At 34.6% G+C, this 25235-nt stretch overlaps 2 protein-coding genes and 2 non-coding genes across 4 annotated transcripts in view; 1 reads left to right on the forward strand and 3 right to left on the reverse strand.

Annotated features, from left to right (window-relative positions):
• The window catches only part of LOC117104027 (centrosomal protein of 95 kDa-like), an 18934-nt gene extending 11317 nt beyond the window's left edge, over positions 1–7617 (reverse strand). The window contains exons 1-7 of the mRNA XM_033244678.1: positions 7490–7617; positions 6642–6672; positions 5292–5417; positions 4362–4583; positions 3617–3755; positions 1390–2195; positions 679–761 (exon numbers count right to left, since the gene is read on the reverse strand). Coding sequence (XP_033100569.1) covers positions 679–761; positions 1390–2195; positions 3617–3755; positions 4362–4583; positions 5292–5417; positions 6642–6660 — 1395 coding nt within the window. The 5' untranslated portion in view covers positions 6661–6672; positions 7490–7617. The remainder of the gene's footprint in view (positions 1–678; positions 762–1389; positions 2196–3616; positions 3756–4361; positions 4584–5291; positions 5418–6641; positions 6673–7489) is intronic.
• Positions 7618–9894: 2277 nt separating this feature from the next.
• Positions 9895–25235, forward strand: part of LOC117103649 — a 29343-nt gene continuing 14002 nt past the window's right edge. The window contains exons 1-14 of the mRNA XM_033244238.1: positions 9895–9928; positions 11501–11659; positions 14606–14629; positions 15617–15733; positions 16002–16118; positions 16803–16922; positions 17476–17589; positions 18769–18874; positions 19570–19772; positions 20237–20381; positions 21040–21266; positions 22374–22540; positions 23568–24174; positions 24472–24776. Coding sequence (XP_033100129.1) covers positions 11578–11659; positions 14606–14629; positions 15617–15733; positions 16002–16118; positions 16803–16922; positions 17476–17589; positions 18769–18874; positions 19570–19772; positions 20237–20381; positions 21040–21266; positions 22374–22540; positions 23568–24174; positions 24472–24776 — 2334 coding nt within the window. The 5' untranslated portion in view covers positions 9895–9928; positions 11501–11577. The remainder of the gene's footprint in view (positions 9929–11500; positions 11660–14605; positions 14630–15616; positions 15734–16001; positions 16119–16802; positions 16923–17475; positions 17590–18768; positions 18875–19569; positions 19773–20236; positions 20382–21039; positions 21267–22373; positions 22541–23567; positions 24175–24471; positions 24777–25235) is intronic.
• On the reverse strand, positions 12657–12729 carry Trnav-uac. Its single transcript has one exon. It is a non-coding gene; the product is annotated as a tRNA-Val (tRNA).
• Trnav-cac lies at positions 13037–13109 on the reverse strand. Its single transcript has one exon. It is a non-coding gene; the product is annotated as a tRNA-Val (tRNA).

The raw sequence follows: 25235 nt of genomic DNA on the forward strand, positions 1-25235 counted from the left end.
TCAAAATCATGTTTATCTTGACTCTAAGAGTGCTGTAATTTCACTTTCCAATAACTTAGGCTTGAAATGTCCAATTTCAATGAATGACCCCTCATTTTAAAGATCACATACTCAGGTACCTGAAAAAACTAATAACTTGAATTTCAATTTTTGCTACAACTTAGCCATTTTGCCACAACATGCCTCATATTTTCAGTGGTCTTAAAAAAAAGCTAGGCCAACTTATAGCCGACTAGGCTATTACTTCAGTCATAAAAACATGCAGGTTAGTAACAATTTAGAAAGAATTGAGATGTTACTATACTACACAAATACCAAATAGTTAAATACACCCACGATTGATCTAGGTCTAGGTCAGCTGGTTTACATGCTATTAATTCATAGAGTGGAGTTTGTTAGTGGTTAAGATGTTTGCCTTCCAATCCCAGGGTCATGGGTTCAATTCCTGTCAGTTGCAGGATTTTTTCTCACGACATAAACAACTCCACTCCCTAAATCTCATATGGAGATTTAGTTTGTGTAAAGCATCGTGTGTGTATGTTTGTCTTGTGAAAGGGATTGTCACCTACAAGTAGGACAGTGATATATTCGCTATTGACAATACTTGGTGCATGTGTTGTGTGCCTAAATAAAATAATAAAAAAATTTAAAAAAAATAATACAGGTCATTTCTCTCACCTCCACCTGTAAATTGCCTTTATTTCTCAACTTCCTTTCAGTGTAAGTACTCCTACTGACAACATTACATGTAGAGTCATCATCTAAAACAATTACAAAATAACATTAAAATTATTAGTAAGATTTTAAAAAACCATGTATTTATTACTTTAATAATTATATAAAAAAATCACAAAACAAGATTTGCTTCTTAACCTCAGTTGTGTTTAGTGCTATAATACAGACACATCAATTTACTACTAGAATCAAACTACAGTTGATGTGTTCATCTTCATCACTTGGCCCCAATTATATTTTCAATAAATTGGTAATCTATACATAACAATTTAAATTTAACAAATATATAACATAATACTATTAGTAGGAATATTGTAGAACTGTTTTAATCGATAATTAAACCCAAGGCTCACAATGGATGTAAACAGTTTGTCAATGTTATCAACATGACTTCGTCAGGCTATGTGAGTTAGCATCCGTTGTTTTGGGCATTGTGTGAACAACGCCCTCTGGTGACAGGTCTTTTGCTGTCAGGATTCGTTCCAGTGCCCCCACCCCATGCCCTGGCCTTTCAGGTTGAAGGAGTTGGTCACATAGGTGCACAAAGCTTTTATGCCCCATCGTCTCACATAGCCTGGTTGATAACATTGACGAAAGCTTGCAGGTTTACATCTATTATTATCGATTGAAACAATTCAATGATATCTCATCCACCTGTGCTGATGTTTCTTGGTACTGATGCCTTGATTTTCTGCATTTCTTTGCATTTTTCAATGTACTCATTTTCTAAAACTCTTTGTCTGATCTTCTCTCCTTCACTGTCTTCCTCAGCTGTTCCAGATCTTGCGTCTCTTGAGGGTTGCTCTGTAGTCCTTGAAGGTGACCGAGTGGCCCTTAAAGGTGTACTTGCACTTCTTGGGGGTGACACTGTAGTTACTGAGGATGAAATTGCATCACTTGAGGATTGCCTTGTAACCTTTGACACAGACCATGCATTCCTTGAGGTTGGCCTTACATCTCTTGAGGGTTGATTTGTAGCTCTTGTAGGTGACAATGCAGCACTTGAATGTTGTCCTGCAGCCCATGAGGCTTGCACTGTAGCTCCTGAGGGTGACCATGAAGACCTCGAGTGTGACACTGTAGCACTCAATGAAGGCCCTGCAACGCTTGAAGGGGGCTCTACAGCCCTTGATGGTAGCCCTACACCCCCTGGGGATGGCCCAGCAGCACTTGAAGAGGGTCCTGCAGCCCTTGAGTGTAGCCCTACAGTATTTGATGTTATCCAAGCAGATCTACCAGATGGCCCAGATACTGTTGTTGTCAGTCCTCCAAACATGTTATGCTGTTTGTCTGTTTCCTCACCTGCACCAGCATCTTGAGGTCGGGTAATGGTGACTGTGTTGTGAGCATGAACATGTTGAGGGCGCTCAAACGATGAATCACTGCCACTGTATACACTGTCGTAATGACTCTCAACGTTTGAAATTGTGCTGGGAAGACTAACATCACTCTGCTTTAATCTAAAGCAATAAAAATTGTATTAACATTAATATTACTGTTAATATTATTACACAATTCTTTAGTTATTTCTAAGATGTGGGGTGTTTCTTATTAACTTTCGTTTAGTTCAAATATCAAGGATTTCACTTCAAGAAATTTGCCTGTTTCTTTAAGGAAATCCAAGAAAACAAGTATTATTTTGCACAAAGCTCAATTGGATTATAATTTTCTATACAATACTTTAGCTATACAAAAGGTGAGACTTCTTTATTCATTGTTTCGCGAACTTATTTTTTTTTAAATCTTCAGAGGGTGGAAAAAAAATAAAAATAAAATTTTCTTGTCTTATTTAGCAAATATTTTTGCCAAAAACGTCCAGACCGAGAAGAAAACAACAACAAAATTTTATTAAAATAATTAAATGTTTTATTGCTGCGAAGGTAATTTTATAGTTAAAAGCTGTGAAAATGAGAAAATAAATGGCTAGGAAAAGGCAATACAATTGCTCAAAAAAGTGTATATATTCATTCCAGCATTCTCTGTGCATTTTGGGCTTTGAAAATTGAGCCAGCTCAGAAATCAAGGCATGTACCACTCGCAGTCCGCAGATCAAAGACTTTTATGCGTACCTTAACAGGCCATTGATATGCAGGGGCCTGGGCCTAACATTTCTTGAATAATCTAAATTTTGGGGCTGGTATCTTTTGGAGCATTAGGAAATCATTACTGTATGGCAGTATCAAAGAAGTGGAGTTGTAGCTAGGTCATTAGGGGAGACTTTTTCATTCATTGTTAGCAAACTTATTTTGTTTAATGATCATCAGAGGAGGGCAGAAAAAAAATGAAGTTTTGTTTTCTTATTTAGCAAATATTTTTGCCAAAAACATCCAAACCGAGAAGAAAACAAAAACAAAATTTTATTAAAACAATTAAATGTTTTATTTTAATGGTGAATGTGAACTATATAGTACGAAGGTTAAATGCTTTAAATCCATATAATTAAAAAGAAATATACAGGTCTTATATTTGGAAATTTCAAGGCAGCAGCAGGTGTAATGAAATACAGAAAACTTTTTTTTTGTGAAATTTCCATTTTTTCATGGTGACGGGTGCGCTAATTGGCCAAAAATAAAACTTAATTTTTATTTTAAATCTTCATTATTGGTGGGTGGCGGCTTCTCTAAACATAGTATAAAAGAGTCTCGTCTGTTAAATCTTATTTAACAGTGGAAAGCTAAAACAAAATGAACAATGTATCATTGAATTGGAATATTAAGACCGAACCTGGCTTGACAAGTTCTTTTAAGGACTATTAAAAATACAAAGAAACAATAATCTTGAGTATTCTTATTATAAATCAACGAATTAATCATAAATAACAATCAATGATATGCATAGTAATGATATAATAGAGGTAGCATTTTCTAATTATTTGTATCACCTTTGACTTGTGTTAGCCTTATCTCGAGATCTGGTTCTATAGCTATGATCCCTTGTTCCAAGTTCTTCTTGGAGAATATCAGAAATTGTTGAGATGGTCCCTTGCGTTAGAATATCAGGGTCGTGTGCACTTTGCTCATCTGAATTTTTATGAAAAAAAAATAAATGATTAGTAAGATCAATAAAAATAAAACTTTGAATATGTATTGAATATAAAAGGTAATTGTTAATAATTCTTTACCAAATTTATAAAGAGCTAGGCTTGCTTTTATTACTTGTTGATAAATGCACATACATTAAAAAACTGTTATTGATCTAGATGAAATTTGAATTAGGTTTATTTCGCAAGAGTTTAAATAAAACACAAATAACGGTGCTAAATATATATGGAAAATTAACAAGATAGCACTCTCCACAATTTCTGTGTACAAATTCTTTAACAAAGCAGTGTAGGGTACTCACCTACAATTAAAATTTCTTTGACATCTACGTGCAAATTAACAACCATAACAACAACTAGGACGCCCTCTCTCAATTACAATTACTTTCTTCTACTTTCTGTGTAAATGGATGCTTTTAATTTGTTACACACAAACCGCGGAAGAGCGCTATCTTGTTATCATAAGATCTTTGTTATTATAACAGCATGAGGGAGAGCTCATACCGTATTTAACAGTAATCAAAATTAGAGTAAATGAAGTATTCCCTCCGCCAAAATATTAAAACCATAATAAACTGTTAATTACCCTCAGCGTCCGTGGATGCTCCGCTTGTTATCTGTTCCATAATGTACTCTAACAATCCCGTGAAAATTTCAAGCAAGTAACGAATGGTCACATGATCTCCTTCGACGATAGCTTGTCCTGAGATGTGCGACAAGTCAGCATGCAGGACATCTTGGGCTAGACTATCGATGACCACTTGAACGTTGGTCACTTCATCCTGCTTGTTTCTCACAGAAACTATATCTAGATTTAAATTTTTTATATAGTCATTATTTAGTAATAAGCAATGAGTATGTGACAATGCTAAAGCTCAGCACACGTTGTGCCAGCTGATCGTTCGCTAATGCAATTCGATTGAGAACTCAACGTGAAAAGTTACGCGCAATGGATTGTTTTTAATGAAGATTTCTCAGACTGCCAAACACTCACAGAGACTGTGCTCACCTCAAGACTTGAATTTCACTGAATTTATTTTCCCCCAAATTAACCAATGTGAGTTTTTTTCAATTTTCACTGACCATATTGGCCTTCACCTACGCACAAAGCAAGTAGCACTTGCGTTGCCATGCAAATTACTTTTGTACCAAGCTTGCACTCACAATCGCTTTTTGCAGCATAAAATCAAATTGTCTGGTGCCAAAAACCTTGTACTGTAGGATTTGGCAATTTCATCTAAATCAGTGAGGTTTTTAAAATGATGGTAATTGCTATAATCAAATCAGATTTAGTTAGATGTTGAAATCACAAGGACAAGTGAGTAAATGAAATAAAATTAATTTCTTTCTCAAAATATTCTTTCGTGTGTTAAAATAATTTAAAAGAATCAATTTTAATCCATAAACTTTCTTACAATTCTATTGCTCTAGAATGCCTCTTTTTTTTAGTAGAGTCTACATCTTTCCTTTTAAAATCCATTTTTTACGAATACTATGTTCACAGTAACATACTTACGTGGGTGTTTTTCGCCAAGGATGCCCTCATAGAGGGCAACAAACATGTTTGATGTACATTCCCTGAGATCTGTGATAACTGGCAGTTGAAACCGAAGCAATAGTTCATTGGCTATTGCAACAAAACCTAAAAAAGTGTGAATCATTCCTTTACAACCAAAGCAAAAATATATATTTTATACAAAACCAAAGAGCTGGCTGATCACTCTATTCTATGCCATTATTATTTTGGCAAGCTGTTAGATGAACATTTTATTACGATTCATCCAACATTGTAAGCCAATACTGAGAGTAGCTTAGCTCAGTCAGCTAAGGTGGTAGCCACTGGATGCACTGAACCGTGGCGATCTCTTTCCCATTCCTGCTCTCCTTGTATTTTCAGCTAGTGGGATGAAATGAAAGTTATGATAGTGCTGTCTTTAAGGTGCCCATGGGCACGTTTAAATAACACAGTACACTCTTCGGAAAAGAGTATGGGATAGTCTTCCAGTGTACCGCATAATCACCACCAGAAGGACCCCATTGGAAATAAGTCTTTTTAGACGTCATGGGTTATGCTTGGTGTTTACAATTACACAGAATAAATCCATAGCATTAAGAATTGCACTAGACAAGCATGTACACACACACACACACACACACACACACGATGTAGACATAATTCCCTTTTCACACTGTCATAATTTTTGCATATACTGCAACTATGGTAACAAATTGTAACCAGGTTTGTGTAGAGTAAAAGCAAATCTATGTAAACATCCCGATATTGGAAGAAAAGCAGGCGTCGTCCAGGCCTGTTTTATCTTCCAAGATGTCCCGAGTTATCCAGTGTGCATGAGTGGATACTTACCTGGGGATAATTCCATGTCAACCAAAAATTTACCTTAGTCTCTCAGATTTTGTTTACATTTTAGAATGAGGTTGGGAGCCATGAGAAACAATCAGCTATGAAAAATGTTTGCTCTAGGCCTCTTAATTAGTGAGACACATGCTAACAAATTTTGAGCTAATTAACGGTACTTTGAGCGTTTAACTGACCATTAGGTGTGTATAGCACCTATTGAACTGGTTTTTGGTGTCATTTAAAAGCTATCCAGTAGCTCTAAACTTGAATGCTAACTCCTCAAATCAACCATGTACTATAGATTAATAAAAACAAATTATATAGGTATATTGCATCCTGGAGGATTACAATGCTTTTTGCACTGATCAGGTGACCCAGGGTAAAGAAAAAGTAAATAAAATCAAATAAAAAAGTGAGTGAAATTAGTCATCATGTGATAGTTTCATGTACAAAAAAAAAATATAAAAATAAAAACAAAAATAAAAGAACTGGACTACAATTACTTACCATATTGTGACTCTTCCATTTTGACCGAGATCTAAAAACAAACAATACAAAAATCCTTAAATACTGATAGACAGTACTATCGGCTTTAAAATCAAAAGTTGACCTAGAATAGGCCTACTACACTACAGTAAGTTTATTATACCGACCGCAATGTATAAAAATACGGCACAACAGTAACAAAGATGCCACAGAAATTATCTGTATAGGTACAGGATAATAGCTGCTGTGGAATTTCAATGAAGACTTTACAGGCCATTTTTCTTACAGTACTTTAACAATAATTTGATCAGTAATTTGACAAACACAAGTTGTCAAGACTATATAGAGACTAGGTAGGGACAATGTAACCAAAGATCCTAATGGAAAGTCATTTGTTTTGGACTTTATTTAGACATAGTCTAGGCCCTACGCCCAGCCAGGCCTATGCCTAGGTCTAGTAGTATTCTTGTCTAGGCCTAGGCTAGCTAGGTCTAGCTAGTCCTAGGCTGTAGCCTCTAGCAGCAGGTCCCTCCGCCTAGAGGCCAAGGTCTATTTCCGTACGTCTGTAGACTTTTAGGCAAAAATTTACGTCCGTAGTAGAGGCCTAGGAGCAAAAGTTAGGACTAGGCCCTAGGAGACATAATTTTGATAGACATACATAGGCCTAGGCTTAGCCCTACTCACAAGGAGCTGTTACCACCACCAGGTCCCAGACGGTCCCGGTCCCGGTCCCAGCAGGCCAGAGAGATAAGGCCTAGGCCTTAAATTAGCCCGAATTGTATCTGGGCCTAGGCTAGTCTGATTCATTGTTCAAACAAACAAACGAATATTGTTTAAGGAGTTTCAAGTTTGGAAAAAAAATTACTTACCGAAGTCTTCTGTATATAACTAAATAACTGGGCTAGGCCTAGACATTATACTTCTGACTGTTGCGCGTTTGTGTTATTTAAACCACCATTTCAAACGAAGCGCTCCGCAATTCACAGCACGCCACCAATGTTTATACTGTACCATAACTACCATAACAAGATCTTTGGTCTCCCTCCAATTAAAGACCACTTTTGGGCCCGGGATGTTGGTGGTCTTTCGCAGCTTTGGTCTTTAATTAGAATCCCTCCAATAAAAGACCGCACTAAAAGTGATATTAAATATCACTATTTAGAGGGAAATTTAAAAAATGTTATAGGCCTAGGCCTAGTAGGCCCTATGTAAGATCGTTTTATTTTAACTGTTTTAAAAAGGATTATACAGTTACATGCTGTTATTAAGGCCTAAACCATTTCTTGATAGTCACACATCAAGTCCAATGCTCGTTCTACCTAAATCTCAAATACAATTCGGCCTGCTAAAACTATCAGTAGGCCTATTCAATGGAGCACTGTGTACACACAAACATCATCTTATGTTGTGTATTATTTTGATATTCATCATTTACCTACTGTATTTTTCAAAAATAACTGCACTAAAGTCACTATTGTAGTGTATTCTTCAGTGCAATTTTTAGTTGTATCTGCCAAACCATATGATACATTTATGTTTGAATGTAAAATGGATTATTGTATGCTGTTCCTGATTCCTAATAAACCATTTCTTGGCCGCCCTACACATCGAGTCATGTCATTAATTACAAAAATACAAACATCAACCAGTATTCAATATGGAGCTGGCACTGTACTAAAATAGACCGGCACTAAATGTGTTCTTTAAATTTCTCTTTTTAGAGGGAAATTCAGAAAAGATACATTAAACGGTTTGGAATGGATGTACAGTTACTACATGCTGTTATTAATTCATAATTAGGATTTCTTTGAAATCTAAACATCAACCATGTGCTTGTACAAGCACTTTCTATCAAAATATTACTAACATCACAGCTAACATTACCGTTACTCAATATACACAAAGTACACAAAATATCATCTTATGATGTGCATTGGCTAATATTTTTAGGTTTAAAGCCCTATAGCAATTTAAAAAAAAATAGAAAATGGCATTATTAACATCACTATTTATTTCATAATTTAATTGGAGAGAAAAATGTTCCTGGGTCCGCCGAAACCATGGTCTTGTCTCTAAATAGAGGGAGTCTTGAATTGGAGGGAACAGTGAATGGTAAACAATTCAAAAGGGGCCACAGAAAAGTTATTCTGTGGGGGGGGGGGGGCTAAATTGCTAAATTTTTTTATAATTGGAAATATAAAGAAAATTATATTCAAATTTTAATTCTGAGAGTGCAATTTCTATAGGTGCTATAATCATAAAGGGGGGGGGGGGGGGAGTTGGGGGGGGGGTTGAGGTGGTATAGATCCTCCATCTGTGAAAGTACTCCCCAGCCCCTCTATTTTTATTCCTGGATCCGCCACTGCGTTCTCCTGCAATTTAAATACTACCACTACTGTCAAGCAGTAGTTGGCAGGCTCATAATTAACAGGTGCACAATGAAACATGGCGTCTGACTTCCTTAGTCTAAAAAGCAATGCGAATATATATTTCATTAAACTAAGATAATTACTATCTATCTATCTATCTATCTATCTATCTATCTATCTATCTATCTATCTATCTATCTATCTATCTATCTATCCATCCATCCATCCATCCATCCATCCATCCATCCATCCATCTATCTATCTATCTATCTATCTATCTATCTATCTATCTATCTATCTATCTATCTATCTATCTATCTACTTTTATCTTGTATCGTGTTAGCTGTGACTAGACTAACGTTATTGTAATTTGAAAATAAATTATCAATTGATAGCAATTATGACAATGACTAATAAATATTCATTATCCGGACTAATAATTTTATCATACACGTTCAGAACTTTTGATATTCTCTACGAGCATTCAATTTATGGTAATTAACAACCATTGGCCATGCAATGAATTCATATTTAACATTATAAGTTTGTATACATTATTCGCAACGCTTGATATTTAATAGGACCTACCAAATTAATCTATAATTAATTCATTTATTCGTTCTTTTGTTAAATCGGTTTGTAATGAAGCTTGTTGCGTGACAATACAGTCCTGAGTAAAATATATTTGGATAATAGTCCATTCGGTTACAGGTAATGCTGTTAGAATATTCAATAACACACTGACTAAATATATTATATTTATGATAATTAAAATGTTTTAATAGACTACTTACTAGCTCCTTAAATTATTTTAAAAGTAATTACAACTCGATAATGTAAATTGGGTTGCATTAAAGTACCAGGCTAGAAGAAATGTGTCATTTTTCGAGATTCTCCGACGACTACAGAACGTTGTAGCGTTTGGATTCAAATCAGTTGGTAAGTAGCCCAGATGTTATGCATGTATACAGTATTGTACAATAAAACTTGGGTCTTTAGCAGATCTCAAATTAGAATCTCTCTAATTAAAGATCGGCACTTAAAGTGGTCTTTAAAATAGGAGCAATGCGTATCAAAACATCGGTTTATATTATTTTTTGGCGTATATATAATCTTTAAAGGTATATTTATATCTACAATAGTCTTTATTGAAGGGAAAAAGTTCAGTTTAGTCTGCCAAAACCATGGTCTTTGATGTCTAATCGAATCCCAATCGTTAAAGACAGGCACTAAATGTGGTATTTAGATTTATCTATTTAGGAGCGAAAATAAGAAACAATACATTAATTGTTTTAAAACGGATGTTGTTATTTATTCTTAATAAAGAATTTCCTGGTAACCAGACATCAAGTCCTGTGCTTGTTTTCCCAACATTCCACTAAAATAATAACCTATTACTACATTATCGTTGTTCAATGATGTACACAAAACACACACAATACATCATCTTACAATGTGCATTGACTAATATTTTTTAAGTCTTAAAACAAAATTTGATTTAAAAAAATCATTAACATTACTATTTTCATAGTGGTCTTTAATTGGGTACCAAAAGTCAAATTGCTTCTTCCAAAACCATGGTCTTTGGTCTCTAGAGGGTGTTTTTAACCAGAGGGAACAGCAAATGATAAAATAATAGGCATTCAACCGGGTCCGCAGAAAAGTTTTTAATGTGAGGTTGTCTATTATTATAGGGGCGGGCCTTTAATTTGAGGAAGACGTGTAAATGGCTATAACTAGTGTATTCAAACATTTTTTTTTTCTTTTCATAAATATAATATTTTCAGTCAGATGTTTGTGCATCCTTGATTTTTCTAAGAGTACCCGAGTGTGACATCGACGTTGTTTCGATATCGGTGGGTGGAGCCCTGTTCTGGACACCTAATGCTGATAGCGCGCATACATTAGTTTAAGTAGTTTAAGTCAAATATATTATTATTCTTTGTTGTAAAGCGCATTGAGGCTTTTGGCAGAATGGGCTCTAAAGGAATGAACTTATTATTGTTATTTTTTAGCGAGAGACAAAACGGACTAATATTCAAATAGAGACCTGTATTATACTTATTTCTGAAGGTGACCTTCCTAGTAAAGATCAAAATGTCGAAACATGGCCATCCTCTCATTATTCGAAGTAACGTTTATCCTATGTTAGCGTAATAAGAAGTGAAACAATATTAATTTAATAATGACAAAGATGATAATAATAAAAACGATGATTATTTATAATGATAATACTGTTAATACTATTAATACTAATGATAGCAATAATAATAATAATAATAATAATAATAATATGATAATAATAATAATAATAATAATAATAGTAATAATAATAATAATAATAATAATAATAATAATAATAATAATAATAATATAATAATAATAATAATAGTAATAATAATAATAATAATAATAATAATAATAATAATAATAATAATAATAATAATAATAATAATAATCTTGATATACACACAATTAATTAACCACAATCAATGTCGTTCTTCATTGCAGTTGGAAGCATACATTTTGAAGCCCACCGATGCCCCAGTCCTTTAGCCACATCCAGACGCATCAGCCTAACTCATCCAATGCTCATTCAATACAGTAGAATGCATTTTCATTTGTTATTGATGTTTATGTTGACTATTCATGTCGTGTCGGGTTCTTCACGTGAGTATTGTACAATATGTTTAAAGGAAAATTTCTCATCATTTCAAATTTCTTTTTATTTTATCAAAACCTCCTACAACCGAATGGACTTTTCGCTAAGCCCCACCCCCTTGGATATTGTTGCTAAGATCCCAAAAAAATACGTGCTACGATGTGAACACATACGCGAACTCGCGTGCGTTTGTGGGACAAAACATGTGTTTGCTGGACACGCGCGTATTTCTTTTCCTTTTCTGATTGGTCAGTTGATTGACACTCACTCTGGAAAGGTCTATTACACTGTTTGGTTGCTCTAACATGAGCACAAGTTGCCATTAAAATTCATCGAAGACGTTCATAAGTCTGGTTCCGGAGATTCTGCTTTTCTCTCTGATTATTTCCCCTGCACAATATTAGGCCCATTAAATTAATTATTTTTATTCTGTAAATAGTCAACCGTCGATTTTTAGGCGGTTGAATGGCAAATAAACAGAAGGCAATGTAGCTTATCTCTTATCGTCGTATTTTATTATTTTATATATTATCGAAGGGTTAAGCAGAGGCTCGAACAATTCGAGAAAAAACAAATCTTCGACAAGATTAAATATATAAAAATGTAACTTTATTTATCGAATAAAAATATCGACAGGCATCGCCCGGGCGAACTGGTTACTTTCTGCGTGTAATGCAGACATGATAACCACTACACCACGAAACCTTCTTTAAACCAGCATATATCATGATGAAAAGAAAAAAAAAGACTGTCAAGTTTAGATTATTACAAATTCAACATTTTGGTTGAGTATAAATTATTAAAAATTGTCATTTAATTATATTAAAAAAATATTGAAAAGTTTCGCGAGGGCTGTATGTAACCGGGTATGTTGTGCGTGTTAAGCAGACGTGATCACCACACACCCACGGAGTTTTTGCGAGTTTAGGAATTACTCCTTATGAGGAGAAAAAAAAAATAATCGAAAAGTTTAAATTTATATTATTATGGAATAAAAATATCAACAGGTTTCGCCCGGGCTCGAACTGGGGACCTTCTGCGTGTAAAGCAGACGTGATAACCACTATACCACAAAACCTTGTTACGTATTTTTTTCTTTAAACCAGCATATCATGATAAAAAGAAAAATCACTGGCAAGTTTAGATTAATACAAATTCAACTTAATTGGTTGAGTATAAATTATTAATTATTGTCATTTAATTATATATAAAAAGCTATTGAAACGTTTCGCGAGGGCTGTATGTAACCGGGTATCTTGTGCGTGTTAAGCAGACGTGATACCACTACACCCACGGAGTCTTGGCGAGTTTAGGAATTACTCTGTATAAGGAGAAAAAAAATCGATAAGTTTAAATTTATATTATTATGGAATAAAAATATCAACAGGTTTCGCCCGGGCTCGAACTGGGGACCTTCTGCGTGTGAAGCAGACGTGATAACCACTACACCACGAAACCTTGTTATTGGGTGTCTTATTGCAAACAGCCTATATTACGATAAAATTATCACTGGCAAGTTCAGATTTTTGGCAGTAGGGGGGTGGTGGTGGGGAGTATAAATTATTTGATATTGTCACTTCATTATAAAAAAGATAGAATTTTGAAAGGTTTTGCCTGTCCTCAAACCGTGGACCTACTGCGTGTTATTAGGCAAACGTGATATCCAATACCACGGAACCTTAGCGAGATTTTGAAATAGTGTGTATGATGAAAAAATATATTGAGGAGTATAAATAGTCTGTATCATGAGAAAACCAATTCTTTGACAAGTTAAAATTTATAAAAATGTACCTTTATATTATCGAATAAAAATGTCGACAGGTTTCGCCCGGGCTTAAACTGGAGACCTTATTCTCGTGTGAAACAGACGTGATAACCACTCCACTGAATTAGCGAGTTTCGGAATAGTCTGTCAGACAATAAAAAATATCGGGGAGTATGAATAGTCTGTATCATGACACAAAACAAATCTTTGACAAGTTAAAATTTATAAAAATGTATACTTAATTATCGAACAAACATATTGACAGGTTTCGCCCTTGCTCGAACTGGGACATTCTGCTTGTGAAAACGTTAAGTTGATGTAATTTCTTGTTTCAATTTCTTGTATCACGATTAAAAGAAAACAAACCACGTGATAACCACTACACCACGGAATCTTGGCGTGTTTAGGAAGTAGTGTGTATCATGAGAAAAAAAACCAAATCTTCGACAAGTTTAAATTTATAAAAATGTAACTTTATTTATCGAATTAAAATATCGACAGTCTTCACCCGCTTGCACTGGGGACATTCTGCGTGTAAAGCAGACATGATAACCACTACACCACGAAACCTTGTTACGTATTTTCTTCTTTAAACCAGCATATATCATGATAAAAAGAAAAATCACTGGCAAGTTTAGATTGATAAAAATTTAACTTAAATGGTTGAGTATAAATTATAAAAAATTATCATATTTATCATAAAAAAGCTATTGAAAAGTTTCGCGTGGGCTGTATGTAACCGGGGATCTTGTGCGTGTTAAGCAGACGTGATCACCACTACACCCACACGGAGTCTTGTCGAGTTTAGGAATTACTCTGCATAAGGAGAAAAAATCGACAAGTTTAAAATTTTATTATATGGAATAAAAATATCAACAGGTTTCGCCCGGGCTCGAACTGGGGACCTTCTGTGTGTGATAGCCACTACACCACGAAACATTGTCTTATTGCAAACAGCGTATCACGATAAAATCATCACTGGCAAGTTCAGATTTTTAATTGAAATGCCAGCAGTATATATTATATATACATATATAGTAGAAAGAGTGCCACATGATGCAATGAGTCTATCTTCTAGTAACACAATTTTTAATCAAACTTAACATATATTATATATCATATGCATGTATGTATCTAGATGTATTTATAATTTATATAAATTGTTCCTCAACACTCATAATCCTGGCAGCTCCATTGTGGTCGGACGTCACAGGTAATTCCTTTTAATTGTTTTTTTTTTTTAAATAATTTATATGTATCTATTGTGTAATATATGGGCATACAATACCTGTAATATATTTTTTGTTCAACAAATTGGTCACAGTGGCACCTCACAAGCCACGGGCTAGGACCAGAGGGTCTATAACATTTGAACATTCGCTTGCTCTAACATGAGATATTGAGACGTTAAATTGTATAATTCCCCCCCCCCCCCATTTTTTCCTTTTTTTTTGCTAAGTTCACCCGGGACGGTATCGTTGTTTTGTTTGTTTTTTTCCCCCTTTTTTTTTAACCGGCATTCACACGCTCCTGGTCCCTTCAGAGCTGTACTGTTACTAGGCCTGTGACAGTATATACATTGCATATGGGATCTATATAATCTATCATGAGAATATGATGAAGATGAAGATGATTGTGCTGATAATGATGATGACAATGATGATGATGACAACGACGACGGTGATGATGATGATGATAATGATGATGGCGATGACGATGTTGATGATAAAATACCACTGCAACTGTAATAATGTTAGTCCCCTGCTTGGACGATTTCTTGATTCAATACTAATGTGTATGCATGACGATTGTACAGAATCCTATGATATGAGTCTATATATTATTTCTGTTATTTATGCCAATCAATTATACCATCTTTTTTTACATTAGGCAACTGATCTCATAATTTTGGCAAATTACTATTTAATACATCATTATTTTTTGTTTATTTTATTGACGATTGTACAGGAATTTTATGATAGGCCTATGTGTAATTTATATTTATGGATAAATAATTTATTTATTTATGGATGTAAATGAATTATTTTAAATAGTATCACTATTACTTCAGAATAGGCCTACAAATAGCAAAAACACAGTAAATAGTTGCTGGGAGTAAACGATGTAGTCTATACATTATTATTATATAGCTATTTTAATAATTATATATAGGCATATATATAAATGCTGTTCATTTTAGAGAGCCAATGTGTGGCTGAGCCTTGTCTAAATGGCGGCGTATGTTCAACGGACGAAGATGGCAACGCAATCTGTGACTGTTCGAATACAGATTATCTAGGAGATAAATGTGAAGTAGGTAAGTAGTGTGTGTTGAAATACAGATTACGTAAGAGATACGGTACATGTCAATTCGAGATTGCTACAGTATAAGCGGTCTTAGACCAGGTCTTAACGATTAGCCGGCTAAAATCGTGACGTCACTACTGGTCTATGATTATAGACCATTCTATACCGCCTGGGTCTTGGATTAGGCCTGAAGTCTCCAGAAGCCATCAAGAAACTAACTTTCAAAATTCATTTGTTATTAGTTTTACTTCGCATTTTGCTTTATATAACATTTTCAGAGAATGCGTGTTTGCTTGAGCCGTGTTTACACGGCGGCCTGTGTTCGTTAGACGAAGCTTTCATTGCCACGTGCAACTGTTCACAAACGGATTATATAGGGTCAAAATGTGAAATTAGTAAGTACCATTCTGCCATAATTTACGTACTAGTGTCTTCAGAGATAAAGCATTCAGTACACTATCAGCCGTGAGGCCACACAAACTATTTTGGTTGTCATGGTTTATACATATCCTACTTTTCGCCCTCAAAATTCGAGACCACAATTGGGACCTGAATATTTCGGGAGGTCACGGGTTTGGACTCCAATTAGAGGGTTTAAGTTTGTGTTAAAAAATTGATATTTAGTTCTTTTGAAAAAAATGTCTAGAATTAGAGGGATCTCGAATGGGAGGGTGCACTGTACACTACTATGATTCTATATGTGAAGATAGACATATATGTCTATAATATAAATTACAAATATGTCCTGTACTATATTAATTTGTACGTAACCGATGTCTCTATTTCGCTAGAGAACACACAACAACCAAAACGTAAAGCAAGTTCGGTATTTTTAGTATATTCACAGACCCTATTATAGGGTTTGTGGTACATGACGCCATCCATCAACTTCACGATAACTAACATAGCGCCCTCTGGAGTAGAGAAGAGAATAAAAATAGTTCTATATCGTTCAATGGACTCAAGCATGTTCTTGTTGCTCCGTTTACAGAACATAGTAATAATTATCAAAGAACATATTAACATCATGTAATGTTTGTTTCTGCATCTGGTGATGGTATTCTTTTGTTGCTTTGAAGAAATTCCTTGTTTACCAAACCCATGCCTGAATAATGGAGAGTGTTTTTATGACGCCATCCATCTCAACTTCAGTTGTGACTGTCAACAGACGGGCTATACAGGAAGCAAGTGTGAGATAGGTAAGATAGTAAAGTTTGTCTAAATGTTGGAAATGATTCAAAGACTGGCTACAAGACTTATCAATTCTGACTACTACAGCCAACATAGCTGAGTTACCGAAATGGTACAATCCCTCCAGTGCGAAACTGGTTATGCTTTATAAAAATCCTCAATGACCTTATTTCTATACTCGAGTCAGCTCATTATCTCGTTCAATTAATCATACACATATAGGCCATAATTAATTCAGAAAACCACTTTGTAGGACAAACAATTTCAGTTACGTTTCTTTCCAAGACCCACTGCTTTCTGGAAATCACACTGTAACATAAACTGCTATACATTAACTGTCAGGGGTTTTAAGAGTGCAATTGCATCATTGCTGTTTCATATTATACCATTTTTTGAACAAGTACGATGGATGCATGATCCTCATATCAGAGAGGCTAGATACTCACCTGAAGATAGATCAATTAGAATATTGCTACGTCATAATAGATAAAGGTCTGAACATGATTATTAAGGCTAAGTAATTGTTGATAGTTTGTAAAAATCTTAATATTTCTGTCACAGATGATCCATGTTTTATGAATCCGTGTTTGAACGGAGGTACCTGTCTTGGAGATGTTCATGAGAATTTTGTTTGCTCTTGTGCGTATGGATATGCTGGTAATTGGTGTCAGCTTGGTAAGGGGGTAGTTTATTATCTTCTTATTTTTTGTCAATTAATCATTTATATAGGCTAAACCGTATTTTGTTTATGATTATGCATGTGTATTTCACACATACATACAGGTATATCATTCGGTAGGCAGTTTCGCCCCTTAACTTTAAAGTTCGCCCCTTAACCTTAACGTTAACCGATGATGTCATAATTTATTCATCGGTACGTTAAGTTGAGTACGTTAATTTCAAGATTTTACGTGCTCCAAGTATGTATGTTAGTTATGGGTTTGCGCATGCATATTTCGATTTGTAATTTACAAACGGGCGGAGCTATCGTGCTGCATGTTGGGTACTAATGTTAAAGTTAAGGTTAATATCGTGTGGCGAAATATTTTAGGCGGGACCTAACCCTGAATCGGCATGTTGCTAACCTATTGTCAACTACCTCAATCAGTCTTTTTAGCTCTTTTTTCACTAGCAATTTAAAATATATTATAGGTGGTATTTTTTCTTCTGCAGCTTGATTAGTTTATTATTATCCAACAAACTTGTCCTGTTTTTAAAGATAGACATGAGAATATTATGGACTTGTGCAGCTTCCATGACAAACCATAAGGTCTAAACATTATTTCAAAGTAAATCAATATGTATTAAAAAATTTACCAAGATAAACAAACTGCCTTCCAAAGCCTGAAAATAGACTTAGTTATGAGAGCATCACTCCTATCTAAGAGGGGCCGGGAGTTATTCGCTGTTGGAGAATGAACAGTGAAATTTATTTATATGTAGGCGGCTTCATCGGCTTTCCACTATAATATTCATACCTAAAGCCTGGTTTCCATAAAATCGCTACGGTGATATGTAATGAAATCGTTGCAGTGGGGAGCTGTCCCTGACACACTGACCAATCAACGTCGGGTTGTAGGCGTTAGAATGTAGCGATTTTATTGAACCACGTTCTATCAGCCCTTTTCCCGACACGCATCAGAACACAAACACGAGTCAATCAGCATGAATTTACTTATATTTTGTATATGCAGTATTTTTTATTGTCTTTTTAATTAATGGTTTTTTGACATGATGATCAAGGTGACAATGATGATTATGATGATGGTGATAATGATGATGAATACATTTCCGATGACGTTTGAATTTCATAGTTTAGAATATTTACTTATGTAACCATGTTTTTACATGCAGAGTCCATTGGCTGTTACAGCGATAGTCTGGTTGGCCGAAATATGTCAATCAACCCTGGCTTTTTCAAATTCGATGATTGTCAACAGTACTGTCAGGAGAATGGCTGGTAATTAAGCATTAAGAAGGGCATATATTTGCAACGATGAAATAATCCATCTTGTAGTTCAACTGTGTATGTCTATATCAAGGCATAGACAACTAATTTAGCCTATCACTGAGAAATGATGTGGTGAATGTGCATAATTAATACTCATTCTTTTTGCGAACTGTATATTAAAGCATTTAAATTTGACACTACACAATTGGAGCTGCAAGAATGCCGTTAGAAATAGACTCAATTCAGTTATTTTTAAAAATTCCTTACAAAGCCACTGCGGACCAATATTTTCTTTAAAAATAATTTTGAAAGACATTAAACATAAACAGAACAAGAAGCGAACCGACGCTTTGATTCATGTAAATAAATTCGCCTAGTGGAAAACAGTCTTAAGCGGGATCAACTTTGGGGATTATAACTCAAAGAAATATATACGGACAGATCATGTTTCATCCATTCTTAGGATATGGCCGAGATAGTTCAATCACTTGTGTCCAAGGTGTATATATAAAAAATATGAGCTCTTGAAATACCCTTGAGATCTTCATCCTGTGATTGACATGACTTCCTATCTATAAAAAAAAAAAAAAAAATGTCAAACATACATTCGTTGGACTAAATTTCGTTCTGATCAATATTCTAATATAAATTTCTGGTGTATTTAAAATGTAAAAGTTTAATTGTCTCTGTATTTTATTAATAAGGTACACAGGATTGCGTGATATGGAAGTCTGCCTATGTGGTGAAGACCTGCCTCAAACCAATGTTGAAGATCGTCTCTGCAACACCACCTGCTTAGGAACATCGATGGAATGTAACAATTATTTCTACTACCTAATGTTCGGCAAAGGTCACATCATATATAATTTAGCCATCGATTTTGTGGGAGAAGGTCATAACATATCAGGTGAACATGCTCAGCATGTGGATTAAATCTGTTTGCTTGGTTGGTTATGTACTAATATCGTTATTGATTATCTATATTATGTTGTATCATCGTTATCATTATTGGTTGTAGAATTCTTAATTTATAACCAAGTAAAAATATATGTACCAAGAATCACCGATAGTGGACCGAAATGTAGCAGTACGTATTCTTTTACTTGGTTTTGAATTAAGAATTCTACAAACAATACCTACAGTACATCAAAATTCTAATGAAATTATTCAAAGTTATCATTACTGTTGCCGTCGTTGTCGCTGTCGTCATTGTTGCCTTCATTATTTTACTTATATTTTCAGTTTTGATTTTGTATTCATATTTATTTTGGTTACAGTGCATGTGATTCATATTTTAAGCAAAAAAAAAAACAAAACAAAAAAAAACTATGATTGACTGTAAAATACTTTGTCTTTGTGTTAATTGTACAGATGCATCTGCAATTTCTGGCAACACTGTGTATACTATAGGAGTTAATTTCACTAATACAACCTACTTCATGAATTATGATGTTAATACTGGAGATGGATTCAACTGGAAAAGATCAAAAGATTCACCTGTAAAGCATGCATTTCCGTGAGTATCACATAGTGGCAGCCCCACATCTTCACGCAGGTAATAATTTTGATGAAAATCCTGAGTTTGTATTTTATGATTGGCTAGGATATGCATAGGCTGATGTTTATGAGACACGCATATGTTTGCACTGAATCACGCAATTATCACGTGAAAACACAGTTCTGTTACTTTAAAACTCAAAAGTTCACAAGTGTTGTACCACAATTATCTGTGATTTGCCCTTTTTATCGGTGTGATCATCACCATCATGTCAGTGGACAAACCAGAGACTGATATATTGTGACAACTAAATAGATAGTGTGAAGACATCACCTAGCTCAGTCGGCTAAACTGGCGGTAGCCACTGTGTGTGCGCTGAACCGTGGAGATCTCTTGGTCTCCGGTTCAATTCCTATTGCTGCTCTCCTTGTATTCATCTGAAGGGATGAGACAAACCACGTAAACGCACTGTCTTTTGGAGCCGTTGGTCATGTGTGTATTATGGCCCATGTACAGGTTAAAGGACGCAGTACACTCTTCGGAAAAGAGTAAGGGTTTCTCCCAGTTTACTACCCAATCACCACCAGAAGGAACCCACTGAAAATATATCTTGTGTTATCCTTGATATTTACACCGAATAAATTTATCTGTCTAATGTATGTTTTTTGTCACACAGATATCCAGGTAACTACATAGTCTCGGTTACAGCTAGAGGTGTTAGTGGTAGAACCTATCCTCTTATTCAGAAAATAAAAGTATTATATGCAGTTGAGATTTCATCACCACTGGAATGTGATATGCCTGTCGGTATGGATATAACTTGCAGATTTGAACTAAGTACTGGAAGCGATGTCGTTGCCAAAATCAATTTTCATGATGGTGATTATGCCACATTTGATATTGGTAAGTGTTAGAATAAATTCTTTCTTAATAGAGGAGTTTGGGAGTGGCTGATTTTTAAGTATTTTCATCAACAAATTTCAGACTACAGAATTTTATCACAACTGCGAACAACTCTTCCATCGTAAACCTCAGAAAATCAGTTTATAAAAAGAATCACACAATTGAGATTATGACGTGTATCCTTTTAATCAACACAAAGAAAAAAACAAGTGTCGTTACAAAGGTTTTAAAGATAAAGTTTTCGATAGTAAAATATGTCAACACCCTCAATGATATTTGTTTTTTCTTTTGTGTTTGTGGTGAAGCCACCACCATTATTAACAGTAAAATGTATAAATATATGTGGGGTAAACTTCCAACTTTTTATACAGTTCTGTAGAAAGTCTAATTCTACTTTCTTGTATCTTGATGTTTTTTCATAATTTCGTAATTTCGATAAAGGAGATCCTTCTCTTTGTAAGCAAAATAACAGGTTTTCAAAACGATGATTCAAAATAAAGAATGAGAGAAGCAGATAAATATAACAGTAACTTAACAATGTACATTACATCATTCAATTCTGGTTTCTTTTTCAACTATTAATAAGTACAATATTCTGTTTAACCTACACTGTGTTTTTACAATATTTTTTAAAATTAAAAACAATTCTTGTATTATTAATTTGCATTCATTCATTCCCTTCATTATTTATTTCAGAATTTAATATCCATAGTATAAAGAAAATAAACAATAATAAAAATAAATTGACTAAAATGTTCAAAGAAAATTACTTACACCTTGTTTACCAAATATATAGTTTTACCATACCTCATGTTTTGCGCTTTAGTGTAGCACATTTGTGAGTAGTAATAAGGCAGTACAGTTCTTATTTTATTTTTATGGTTTAAATGCTAATTTAAAGTAGTCTTTTCTTCTAAAGCTCTATCCACACTATCAAATTTACTTTGACAAAAAAATGTGACAAGCCCATATATAGTAATGCTATGCCTATATATGGTCATGCTATGATGTCATCATGCCCATATATGGGCATATCACACTTTTTGTCACACAAAATTTGATAGTGTAGACAGAGCCTTCATTATAGAGCTATTCTGTTGTGTGTAGATTGCCCAACTGCGACGTACGGATCGAGTGCTAATACTCCTGACTTCGAGCTGTCTTGGGAATATCCACAAGCCCGATATATTAAGTACAATGAAATCATAAAGGAGAAGGGACGCCTAGTTGGCTGGGAATTATACATACTATCACCTGGCAATGTAATGCTTGAGGTCAGTATTTGAGATGTAGCTTGGTGGATGCATCTTTTTATTTCATTTATTTAAGTGGACCACTGAATACCAGGTGACTTTCTGGATAAGCTTTAACGGTCACCCTCTATTATGGTTTAAAACAGCATTAACAATGGTGTAGTGTATTGATAGGCCTATAATCATTCTATGGAATTATCATTCTATGGGATTATTGTAAAATTGAAGCAATGATTTACAGGGAGCATATTTAATTGGAATATAATTTGGAAAAGAAAATCTTGAGTACATTTGACCAAGTTAATTTAAAATGACTACAGAGTCTCCATAATATACGAGAGAGACTTCTTAAAATAGAAAGTTGTTGGCAAATCAATTGTAAAAGGTAAATGGAAAGGTAAGAGAATAACCCGTAACTCATATTGTCATTGTGCTGAATTGCGTATAGGCCTAGGCGCGGTCTGTTACTACATAGTTGCCGTAAAGAGGTGCTTATTATAGTACAGTAGTAACTTCATGTCCACTTCATTCCACAACAACAGAGGCTGAAATGAACAAAAGCATCGGGGTACCCTACTCTTCTGAAAGATTCAATGGGTTCTTTTAAGTGCACTCGAGCCAGATTTGTACACTGGACTTCCATTTATGTCCCTACTCGAGAAGTCTTGGTTTTACCAGCCGTAATCTGGGCGAGGAGTGGCTCAAACCAGCGTCGATACGTTAAGGCTTGCTAGCGGCGCCCCAGCTTACCACTTGGCCACTTGACATGTAATTTCCTATGGTAAAGCAGAAGATGTAAAACATTTATTATTTGAGTCTAAAAATGCAACGCAAAATTGTGCGCAAAAATTCTATGTTATTAAGAGTGACAGAAAAACAACATTAAACATGAAGTTGTCATAGAAAATGTATAATATGGAGAATGTATACTCTCACTATGAGCGTTTTTGCAAGTAAAAAGTATCAGTACTAAAAATCGTCAGATAAAAATGTATGTTATTTTTATAATTATCGAAGAAAACTAAGTAAAATGTACTTGATTTGACAGGTTTATCGCCCTCCGATTAACAACATCGCCAATTTAACAGAAAGTATCGGGAGCACAGTAAAGAAAACATGTGGGAAATCTTACAACTTCTACAAAAGAAAATGCACAACGGGAAAAAACACATTTGCAGATGACGTTTACTTTCCGTCCGCGCCTAATGTTACTCTACATGTTGTGCATGCAGATATATATTACTTTAATAAAAGTGGAAAACATTATTTTCGACTAGACAGACCTTTCAAGGTGGCTGAAGGCGATATCATAGGTTGGCATTACATCAAGAGTGGCGTCATTGCTCAGACCCCAGGATTAGCAGGACCAGAGTTTGTCAGGCCAACTCCATTAGATGAGAGTGAATATATATCGGAAATTCATCCAGACACAATAGTATCTACTACTAATAATAGTCACATGATTCGGGCAGTAATTGTGAGACCTAGCGTGGTAGCGGTCGAGCACCGGTGTAAATATATTAACTTGGATAACACCAGTTACTATTGTGCTGTCGAAATAAACTTATTAAATGATGTTTCAAGTGCTCGAATGTTTGAATACTTGCGAATAGCGCCCCCAGTGAGAAATGTGACTATTAATGGTACTAATGTTGGTAAGAATCTTTATCTGAACCTGTTGTACTATTAAATCATTTTTACATACAACACATGCATATGTTGATCATTTTGCATATACATTAATTCTATATTTGGTCATTTATAGGCCGATTATTTTACTATCAGACCTAAAAGAATGCAGTATACTTATGATAAACTTCAACATGTCAATGTAAGAACTTTCATGACATGAAACACTTCCAACTTAATTATGAAAATAGAAAACCAATACAAAGCATATTCGAATGTGTGTTTACAATTGAATACAAATTATGAAATATTTCCAATTGCAGCTAGAACTTTAGAAGTATTTTCTTTATCGGTTTTGGATCATCCTGGAATGGAGTTGCGATACTGTTCCAGAGACTGTATTAACAGTACATACGACAATATGACGATAGTTGAAGAATGTGTTTTAGACCCGTGGGATATTTGCATAATAACATCTGTTGAAGACCAGGTGTTCTACGATTGGGACTTTAAGAATGACAATGAAACTGTCACCAGAAATAAAGAGGCACATTCGTGGTACTCTTTTACGGGAACCTATAACATAACGCTACGAGCGTATAATAATAACACCGAAGCATCTACCAGTGTACGTATAGGCTATTTCTTACTTTTTATGAAGTTTTAAAAAAAACAAACCAAAAAACATAAACATTATTTATACTCGAAAAGAATGACTTAAACTATTTTAAATCAAATTTTATTATTTTTAATTTTTAGAGGCACTCAGACCACAACTATGATAATAATAATAATTTTGGATTTATATAGCACCTCACATTGACACAACCTCGAGGCGCTTTTAAGATAAACTCTAAATTTAGTCGGAAGATAACTCTTTTAAGTACTGGTCTGATACTTTCTCACAAAATATGCCACTTTCCCAATTGTTTAGAATTGAATTAAAATAATACTATAAAATAAGATTCCATGGACATTTACTTACGATAAAATACTGTTTAACCTTTTTTTTTTATATTATGGGGGTGGAGCCGTAAACATCGAGCTCCTAAAGCTCTTTTCCCTTCTTTTTTAAGTCGCTGTGTTG

Source organism: Anneissia japonica, unplaced genomic scaffold, assembly GCF_011630105.1.
Source record: "Anneissia japonica isolate Jap-2015-1 unplaced genomic scaffold, ASM1163010v1 scaffold1065_len1792383_cov172, whole genome shotgun sequence".
Lineage (NCBI taxonomy): Eukaryota > Metazoa > Echinodermata > Crinoidea > Comatulida > Comatulidae > Anneissia > Anneissia japonica.